General features: G+C 30.5%; 1 protein-coding gene across 1 annotated transcript; it reads right to left on the minus strand.

Annotated features, from left to right (window-relative positions):
* Nucleotides 1-1,605: 1,605 nt before the first annotated feature.
* On the minus strand, nucleotides 1,606-5,075 carry LOC118051572 (AP2-like ethylene-responsive transcription factor AIL5). The gene is made up of 8 exons (XM_035062237.2): nucleotides 4,696-5,075; nucleotides 4,195-4,579; nucleotides 3,973-4,055; nucleotides 3,564-3,572; nucleotides 3,174-3,262; nucleotides 3,002-3,075; nucleotides 2,789-2,916; nucleotides 1,606-2,627 (listed from the first exon to the last, which is right to left on the minus strand). The coding sequence occupies exons 1-8, from the start codon at nucleotides 4,838-4,840 to the stop codon at nucleotides 1,906-1,908; spliced, it is 1,635 nt and encodes a 544-aa protein (XP_034918128.1). The 5' UTR covers nucleotides 4,841-5,075; the 3' UTR covers nucleotides 1,606-1,905.
* Nucleotides 5,076-10,535: the final 5,460 nt, after the last annotated feature.

The raw sequence follows: 10,535 nt of genomic DNA on the forward strand, positions 1-10,535 counted from the left end.
AAATAATAGGTATAAACATGTTCAAGATTACATCGATTGAGACAAGCTTGAAGGCTACCACTCACTTTTAATGGGTCTATGTATTATCACATTGACCCAACAAAAATTAACTCACATTATCGAAAAAAAGATATTCTAAAACAATGATACACATATAAATTCAAAACACATGCTCATGAAAAAAAAAATCAAATTCATACAACAAAAGGATCATTGTTTTTTGTTTTTGGAATATATAACTTTTATAAAAACAAAACATTTTAAAGATATTTTGAAACACAATAACATGATTTATGAAGTAATTTCATTATTCACTTATCAACACTCTAGTATAATATCCAATAACAGTTAATTTATCTTAGACATATGTATCAATAATAAACTATTAATACACCACAATATTTTAAAAATAGGTTATTATAAAAATAGTTGGAATATAATAAAGTAATATATTAGACAATTTCATTATTCACAAATCAAAACTCTATAGCAATGACTAGTGACAATTTCATTATTCACAAATCAAAACCCTAATCCACTTGTACATTAAAATTGAAAAAATTGATAATACCCATGAACCAAAGGCTTATAAATTTTTGGTTCCAAGGTCATTATAGTATTTTGATTGTTCATAAAAAAAAAAAAAAGACTCCACTACCCTCTTAAGCAAGGCTATATTTTATTAGCTTAAAGGGCAAAACAGTTATTTTACTGTTGGAAAATGATTTCTTCATGTTGTGTTGTAGTACATCATCTAGTTATATGTTAAATATCTCATATTTCACTGGATGAACAGCATTTATACATGCTTTTCAGCTAAAAAAATGTCTCAAGTCTATACCTCCTATCAAAGAATAAAAAATTATTCCTTCAAGATAAAAAGAAAAGGAAGCCATAATGTCGCAAGCAAACGAGTGTACTCGTCTCGAGTTCAAATTCTTTCCTTGTGACAAGAGGATAAAGAAGCCATGTCACCTATTGTACCGCACTACCGCACCAATGATGGGCTATGGCATATGTTTTGCTTTTGGCTACAATACCCTAAAGAGTTCGTGTTATCGTGTTGTTTCTTAAACTAATGAAAGGATCAAGTTAAAGCAAGATGAGGACAAAACCTAAGCTTGAACTTGTACCAATCTTCAATTATTATCTGGAAAAGATTATGTTTATGATGTCCAACAAAAAAAATTTCCTGGGTCTAATTAACTCAATTTTGTTGAAGGCCCCGGAAGCACTGCTGTTTTCCAATTGAATGATGTGGAGGTTATCAATTTCTCTTTTTTTTTTCTTTTTTTTTTTTTTAATTTTCAATTTCAATTAGGGAATTCCCCCCATTAGTTATTTCCATTCCTCAAAATATTGTTTTTTTTTTTTTAAAAAAATACTGTTTCTTGAATGATAATGAGTAGCTGGGAGCCTTGAATCCAATAAAATGATGATGATGATACGACAAATATTATATAAACGTTGCCTCATTGCATGCCACTCCGTGGGATTTTATTGTCCACCTGTATGAATTCAAAGTTCAAATGGAAGAGAGGTAAATTGACGAGGGAACTCTTCCACATCCATAATCTGAGTTACCGAGTTACTAACAAGATGAAAGATGACAAAAGGATATTCTCATCTTTTTTCTTTTTTTTCCTTCATTTTATACCATGTAAATTCATGTCAGTGAAAAGCAAAAGCAAAAGAGAAAGATAACACAAGACCATGAGAAAGAACTAGCAGTTAGTACTAAGGTCAGCTACTGTGGAGATGCTCGTCAGTCCCAACTCGTCTGTTCAAAGTAAAAAAGTAAACCCATCTGCGCCTTGCATGCTGGCATCAACATCAAGCTAGCCAGCCTTTCACGTTCATGCTTGCACAGATTCTCATTTTCCTTGCAGCGTTTCTTTTGTGAGCTCATTCCATTCCAAAAATAGGTGTCTGATACACTGAGAGGTTGGGCTTTGCAGATTGGAAAGAATGCAGAGATTGAGAAATCCAGCTGCCATAACTTGAGTTACCCTCGTAGCTGCTTCCATTACCATGCAAGGCAATGGGTGTAGCAAATGGAATACTCGAACTTGATGATGTACTGATACCATCGCCACCACTCTGTTGCTGTATATAGCCACCATTGAATAATAGCCCACTGTTGTTGCTTTCATTGACTGAAGAATTCGTGTTGAAGTCCATACTGAAAGCTGTTGGACCTTGAAAAGCAGGAAAACCTGTGGAAGATTGAAGTAAAGTGCTTGGTGCGACAATGCTGCTACTGTTCTTGGTATTGTTCATCGTGGTGGTGGAGTTTTGGTATCCAAGGATATTGGTCCAATAATCTGATGGGTCTTGTTTGATGGGCATGGCAAAGCTAAGAGTAGAGGTTGTAGGCTGAGAAGCAAAGGTTACCGAGGACGCCGAGGAGAGATCGCGATCGTCCGATCGGCTTACATCGATGCTTTTGCTGTCAGAAACTGATTCCGGTGAATTCTTTGACTTGCCAGATATTCCTCCGATGGGAAGATTGCTGTTAGCTATGCTTTTTACGTCATAGCGACTCATGTCAAAGTTGGTTACAGCATTTAGGCCTCTAAATTTGATTGCTGCAATGTCATAAGCTTCGGCAGCTTCCTCTTGGGTGCCTGTTTGACCAAAGAAATGTTGCCTTTATTATCACGTTGTACACATATACTTAACGAATGAATAATATAAAGCGAGAAACTTAAAGATTCTTGACATATTGTGGTGTATACATTTTCAAAATATAGATATGGATGACAGAGGGAAGGATTAGAAAACTCACTAAAGGTGCCAAGATAGAGATCTTTGTTGCCGGCAACTCTTCCTATCCTCGCTTGCCACCGACCGTGTTGATGGTGCCTTGTCACTCCCCTGTAAATTGAGGCTCCTCTGGAGAAACCACTACTTTTTCTACAAATATAAAAGATAATGAGATGCCATTATTAAATATATTAAAGAAAACAACAAAAGAATACTAACGTAGAATGGTTATTACCTTCGAAGTGACGCAACAAACTCTTGCCTTGTCATGTGCTTCATCCCTTCTAGCTCCTTCTCATAGTTAGAAACCTAAAGCAATATATAAAAACTCAAATTGAATACTGCCATGAAAGGGGGAAGAATAACTTTCAAGAACGAATTAAAAAAATAAATTATAAAGCACTCACCGGAAAGTTTGTAGTGGTGGTCGGACCCCAGTACTTGAGAGCTGCAAGATCATAAGCTCTAGCTGCTTTCTCCTCCTTGTCATAGCCACCTAAGAATATTATTACGAAAAAGAAAATGATCATTTAGTACTTAGAAATAATAACAGTGCCATCGCAACAAGAATCTAGATACATAGATACTGAAATTGATGACACATTCATGGGAAAAAAGGAATCTCAAGTTACAGTGTCGAAAATCTAGTGTCCAATCTGAACTGGGAGATGATGATGATGATGATGATACATTAATGAAGGAAAACATTTGGGTCATACAAGTGGTAAAGCAAAATGATGATTTTAATCATGATTAATATCATAAGGCCAATAGACGGGGAAAAACAAAGAACTCACCCAAATAAACTGCAAGGACAATGATGATAAATTGTGCATCCATGGGGCAGCAATCATTCGCCATGAACATGCCACATAAAGAAACAAAACCACATCAAAATCTCTCATAAATGCACACCCTGTAACAAAATCTAATGGTCTTCCAAACCCCAGAAGATCTTAGCCCTTTAATGAAACAGGTTATTAAATTTAATTTATTTTTTCATTTTCTCGGGTTTTGCAGTCCATTTCATGGACAATATTCTTTCACCATTTATTTCTGCCACAAACTACCGAAGGTCTGTTCCCACTGAGCCTCAATCCCAGATCTCGGATACTCCATGTTATGGACATGCGCACTATAGGCGCACATTAGAAGAAGAAAAATCCTCAAAGAAATCAAGAATAACATGAAGAAAAGCTTAGTTACCTTGCCTTCCTTTTCTACTCTGGCCTTCCCTTCTGCAACTATTATCCCACAAATGGGCTTCATATCTACCAGTCCATCTATGCCTGCACAAACCCCAAAAGAAATAACATAAAATCAACCATTAATTTAATGATTATTTTCAAGAAAAATGGAGAAGAAATACACTTCTTTTCTTCTTCCTTGTTCCTTTTAAGATTTAGGGTATTTACAACTTTTATTTACCTGGTGACTCCTCGATAAATTGAAGTACGTTGGCCAAAGGTATCAACAGTTTTCTTTGGTGCATGTTCAGACTGCACAAGAAGCTGTTGATGTTTTTGAGAACTACCGGTTTGCTGGTGATCATTAGAGGAATAACCACGAAGGAAGCTAGCAGCTATAGTTTTGAGCTCAGAGTCATATATCTCAGAACTACTATTGTCAGATACAGTAGTAGCCGTAGTCCCGGGTGTCTCAGTCGAGAACTGACCACCCAGTGGCTGTTGTGGCGGCTGTGATGGCGGTGTAGTGGTGCAACCACCAAGGAAGTCCTCTAGTTTTGGTCCAGAAGTGGTAAATAAAGAGATGTCAGTTGGTCTACAGGCAGCTACTGCATTATCTTCTTGTGCTGTATAAACATCACAAAAGCTGTTAATATAAAAACAGAAAAGAAATCTAGTTGTTTGAGCAAAAATATGTGCCAATAAAAAATGAAGAAATCGGGAGAGATAGAGAGAGAGAGACCTGAGGTAGTGGTGGGTGTAGTGTTAAAGGCTTCAAAGAGACAGAGGTTAGAGGAATCAGAAGAGGAAGGGATGTTAATATTATTCATGTGATGATGGTTGGAAAGAGAGAAACCGAGCCAGTTCTGATGAGAAGTAGAATCCATGTTAACTGTTGTTGATGCTGGTGTAATCGGTGAGCGTACAGTAGTGGACAGGGAGATTATTGGGTTTCTGTTTCCTCTGTTTGTCTTTGGAAATAGCAACCTAGTTAGCAAGTGTTTTAAGCTTACAGAGAGATGGTGGGAGTAAAGAATGGGTTTCCTTTACTTCGATGGGAGTAATGGAGAGAAGTTGACACAGATATAGAGGAAGAGGAAGAGGAAAGAGAGATGAATATCAAGTGAGAGAATGAGGCTGGCACGAAGATCGAGGGCTTTGTAATTTATTTATTTTTCCCTTACGAGAAGAAAAAGAAAACAACATTAAATGGAGTGTTGAGAGGGAGATAATAAGAGAGAGGGCATAGCAAGTGGAAGCTTTCCATGGGATGACGAAGGCGGTCTCTCTCTCTCTCTCTCTCTCTCTCTCTCTCTATATATATATATATATATATATATATATATATATCTTCTGTCTTGTCTTGAGTCTTGACCAGATCAGAGAGAGCATTATCAGTAACTTTTTTTAAAAATAACTTTAGACAGTTTGATAATTTTGAATCTCTCTACAAAAACAAATGCCGCTACGTCAACAGCGCTGCATTTCTATGCAGTGTTTATTTTTACCTTTTTTTTTTAAGAGTTTTTGAAATAATTTTAATTTTTTTATTTTAAATTAATATTATTTTAATATTTTTAAAAATTATTTTAATTACTGATATTAAAATAAAAAAATATTATTTTAATATATTTTCAAATAAAAAATATTTTAAAAAAAAACAATTCTTTTATAAATACACTTAAATGTCATTTAGTTCACTTAAAATAAATATTAAAAAAAAACAAAATGTATTTCCCACCATTACCTATAATCTAAACCACGGGGAAAATATTGTATAATCTAAACCACGGGAAAATATTGTGTAAATCCACGGTGTGTTTCCTATTTTCCCCTTATATTATATATTATTATTATTATTATTATTACATAACCTATGATCAAAACCTTGTGGGGAAAATATCGTGCAAGTCTACAGTGTGTTTCCTATTTCCCCGCTATATTATATATATATATTTTCATGACTTAACCTAGATCATGAGCTCCTCAAGTTTGATAATTTTATTTTTAAAACTATTTTTTTGCCCTGACTTGACCCAGTTAAATTAATGGGTCTAAAGAATATCTAAATGACATGTAAAAGTATGATTTAACTTTTAAAAAATAATTCAAGATTATATTTTTTAAAAAAATATTAAGACGATAACATATTGAATTGACATACGCTTCACGGCTTAACCTACCAAACCTTACAGCCCAAGTCATGAATTTTATTGGTTTAATAATTTTTTGTAATACTAGTTTTTTTTTTACTTTATTATATGATAAAACATAAACACTCATAAAATCAAGCACCAACTAGATTCCCGCTAAGTTGATGTGACTTAGTAAACTTAAAAAGTCAAAGCCAACTCAAATAATCGATAAAAATATAATTTAATTTTAAAAAAATTTAAAAATAATATTTTTTTAATATTGATATAATAACATATTTGATCGACTCGAACTTCATGGTTTATCCCATTAAACCAGGAGTCCATCCTAGTCATAGACTTCTCTAGTTTTAATAATTTTATTTTTTTAACTATATTTTGCCCCGATATGACCAACTAACTTGACGAGTTCAAAAACCATCCAAATGATGTTTAAAAATGTGGATTCGTTTTTAAAAAAAATTCAAGATGATAAGTTTTTTTTTTTTTTTTAAATATTGAGGCATCAAGTTATTAGATTGACTCGAGTTTTGCGGCTTAACCACCAAGCCCGTAACCCGGGTCATGGACTCCACTAGATTTAATAATATTTTTTTACCAAATTATATATATAATAACAAAAATAAATACTCATAAAATCAAGCATCAACTAAATAACAGAATGTTTGTTTGAGATTATAACAACTTTATAAAAAGTAAATCGAAATAAATTATACAAATTAATTGAAAATCAACTCATTCCCAAAGGATGATCTTGAAAAAAAAAGCCAATAAAAAAAATCAAAAAGAAAGAAAAAAATTAACATTCTTCAATTGTTCATATTAAATCACCTCCTTACATTATTCACACGTGAAAAGTGCAAATAGGTGATTTGTGATTGCCCTCAAATCTTTTAGTGTTGTTTCATATCAAATCACTTGTTTGTGCATTGTTTACATGAACGGTATAAAACATGTGATTTTCCCTTCGAATTTTTAGTGCTGTTAGTAATTTTAGATATATAATTGAGAGAAATCCTCCTTTATTATCTCCTTAATTACCTTTCTTAATATTTGAATTTAAAGATTTCAAACTACAAGTTTTAATTCTTAACTCTCAACCATAAAATGTTCTTAGGACTCTCACAATAAAAGGTTTACATTTGATTCGGTTTTGGTGTTAATAAATTTGATTTGGTTTTCGATTAATCAAATCTAAAAAAATTAAAACTAAATATTGATCAATATTTTTTTTTTAGTTTTTGGAACTAAAAATTTCATGTTTTGAAAATAAATTCTTCTTTTATATAGAAAATGATATGAAATGAAGTTCATATTATTGGTTTTTGAATACCATTTTTGTTAATGAGTTAAATCTTATATTATTTGATATGTTGAAATATCCAATTTTTAGTCCTTTTTTCATCATTTGTTTTTCAAAAAAATATAAAAATCATTCCAAATATTTAATCAATTATAAAATAGCATCAAATATCCAAGTCAAATAATATAATATATAAATCATAAACATAATTTATTTAATAATAAACACAAATGAAAAAAAATAAAGTGTTGTACTAATACGTGCGCGCCCATGCACTCACACATTTTCAATTGAAATTGAATAAATATTTTTAAATATTTAAAAAAAATAAACCCAAATAAAATACAATTTAATTTCAAAAAGACAAGTTGAAAAAAAAAAAACTATTAAAACCTGAATTAAAAACTTCAATTTAGTTTGGTTATTTGGTTAAACAAAATATTGCACGCCTTTATTCATAATATGTAAAAAAAAAAAAAGAATGAGATCCTTATAAATCATGTTTATAAAATTTTAAATTTAAAAATTTGGATTTTACAAACATGATCTTTCGATGGTTTTAGAAACATGTTGTTAAAAGTGTAGAGTAATTATATATTAAGTCATGTAGTTTAACAAATTAAATCATTTAGTTCTTGTAATATTAAAAAATAAAAGTTACCTTGATCATCCTGTAATTTTTTAATTTTATATTTATCCTTCTATTAATTTAAAAATTATAGAAAACAACCTCGGACAATAAAAAAATTTCAAATTGATCTACATGATCAAAATAACCTCATATATATTATATATACATCAAGTTCTCTTGATGTGGCAACAAAAGGAACATTGTATTGTTAATGTTTTAATGTTAATGCTCTATGATAAGGTTGTTAATTATCTATTTTAAGAAAATGTTAATGCAACATTGCAATCTGAATGCTTTGTTTGAGGTAGCAAAGTTGTCTTAAGAATATATTTGATTTTATGTTCAAAAAATGTTGTCTAATAAAAGATACTAGGGAATACATAGAATTTATTTCATTTGTTTGACATGAATAATATAATAATTATAAACATTAATATTACACTTGTAATGCTAGCTTTTATATTACAATTCTTGATTCAAACTCGAGGTAACTTATCTTTAATTTTCTTCACTTCATGTAATATAAGCTCAAGATTATTAGTATCTCCTCTCCCTTCTTGTTGTTAATTCAATTTCAATTAGAAATTTGCACCAATCAATGAAGCTATTGTTACATGATTTGTCATTACATCTATAAAATAACTTGTTTTTACTAGCTTTTATTTGTGATATCTTAATAACTTTATATATATATATATATATATATATATATATTATGTATTTTATGTTCTTGAACTTCAAGCTATTGTTTAGTTGTTGGAATTTTGACACTGTGATTGATGTATTTTGTTAGTTGAGATGAAAACATTGTAGCAGTTGGATTGATGGATAATCTTTGAAGAATTATGACAATGTTTTATGGATGGTGTTTATATGTGTTTTGATGTGTGAATATTTGAATTTTTAACAATGGAATTGATGGAGAATAAATGTGTTTTTGCAGTGTGTTTTTTTTTTTTTTTTTTTTTATGGAGAAGAAATGTGTGTGTTTTGCTGGGAGAAAAAAATGGGTGTTGAAATGTGGACGTTTAGTTGTAGTGCATAAAACAAAAAATTATATGAATGTTCACAACAACTATTTTATTTTTAAAAAAATTGCAATGGTAACTTTCAGTGGTAATTTTGTTAATTTGATGCATCAATGAAATTTTAGTCATTAAATAAAATATAATGGCAAGCTAGTAAATTCTTGGATTTTTTTTTTAAATTTCATGTAAAGGATCATGAACTTATAAAATTCAATATGTTTTCTGTAATTTTTATAAAATTAAGTAAACTACATGATAATCAGAATAATTTTATATATTCAAAATAACAAAATAGTTCATTAATCATTGTTAATAACGCTTAATGTATTAGTATTTTATTCCATAAATATCTTATTTCTTTTTTTCAATGTTTACATCTCATATACTTATTTATTTTTTAATTTTATTTTTAAAATATAAAATGGTAAAAAAATTTATTATAAATGAAAAATTTTTAAAAATATACAATTAAATATAAAGTTTTTGAAACCTTAAGGATTAATTAATTAGTTCTATTAAATTACAGTAACTAATTTACAATTGATTCTAAAATTATGCGAGGATGGGCATGGAAAAATAACTCGATCAACCTTCAGAAAAATAAATGACCATTTATGTGGGGAAAAGGCTTCTACAGCTTGAAATTAAACTTTAAGAAGAGAAGAAATTGAAAATTTGTAAGTGAGAAAATGGTGTATGAAAAAAAAAACCTATAAATAGGTGTATGAAGGTGGGGAAGCAGGAGGGAAGAAAAGGGGACACGGTGACCCGTGAAGGAAGGGACTTTGTGTTAATTCTAACGAATCATTACAATTGGTCCCAACGTGTGCCGCGTGTCATGTCTTTGTCTCTAATAATAAACCCTCTTTTTTTTTTTGACTCATCATTATCAGACGAAAGAAAAAGGCAAGGCGAGCAAAAGACAACTCGCGCCTCTCGGGGGTTTTCACTTTTTATTTTTATTTCTTTTTCTTATACCATTAGGAAATTGGGGGCACTTTGTTTTTGCACACTCATCGGTGGCATGAGAAAAACCTGCATTCATCTCCAATGCGCGTCCCTTTGAATGCCCGGTCTAGTTTTCCTCCACTCCAACTTGAAGAGCGTGTTGGTCACGTTGTTTTTAAGCGCCACGGGGCTGCATTAAATTTAATTGGTGAATCTCCTTGGAAAAAAAAAAATGGAGATACGAATATTTTTTAAAAAATATATGAAAATAATATTTTTTTAAAAAAATATTTTTAATATCAACACATTAAAATGATTTAAAAATATAAAAAAAAAAATTAAAAATAAAAAATTAATATTCATGATTTTTTAAAAATACAATTCAATTGCAGCGCTAAATATCACTTGATTTAACTGAAATTATGAAATTAAAATTTAAAATGAATTGATACTTTTTAAAATGATAATGAGTATTTTATTATGAAATGATAAATATTGATGTCAACATATATCTAACAT

Source organism: Populus alba, chromosome 18, assembly GCF_005239225.2.
Source record: "Populus alba chromosome 18, ASM523922v2, whole genome shotgun sequence".
NCBI lineage: Eukaryota > Viridiplantae > Streptophyta > Magnoliopsida > Malpighiales > Salicaceae > Populus > Populus alba.

What these genes read in the sequence shown, in the direction of transcription:
- LOC118051572 (XM_035062237.2), bottom strand. Translation starts at nt 4,840, where the DNA reads ATGGATTCTACTTCTCATCAGAACTGGCTCGGTTTCTCTCTTTCCAAC. An exon ending in CCACCACTACAAACTTTCCG is followed by an intron (nt 3,076 to 3,173) that starts GTGAGTGCTTTA and finishes ATATTGCTTTAG; the next exon opens with GTTTCTAACTATGAGAAGGA. An exon ending in TCTCTATCTTGGCACCTTTA is followed by an intron (nt 2,628 to 2,788) that starts GTGAGTTTTCTA and finishes TTGGTCAAACAG; the next exon opens with GCACCCAAGAGGAAGCTGCC.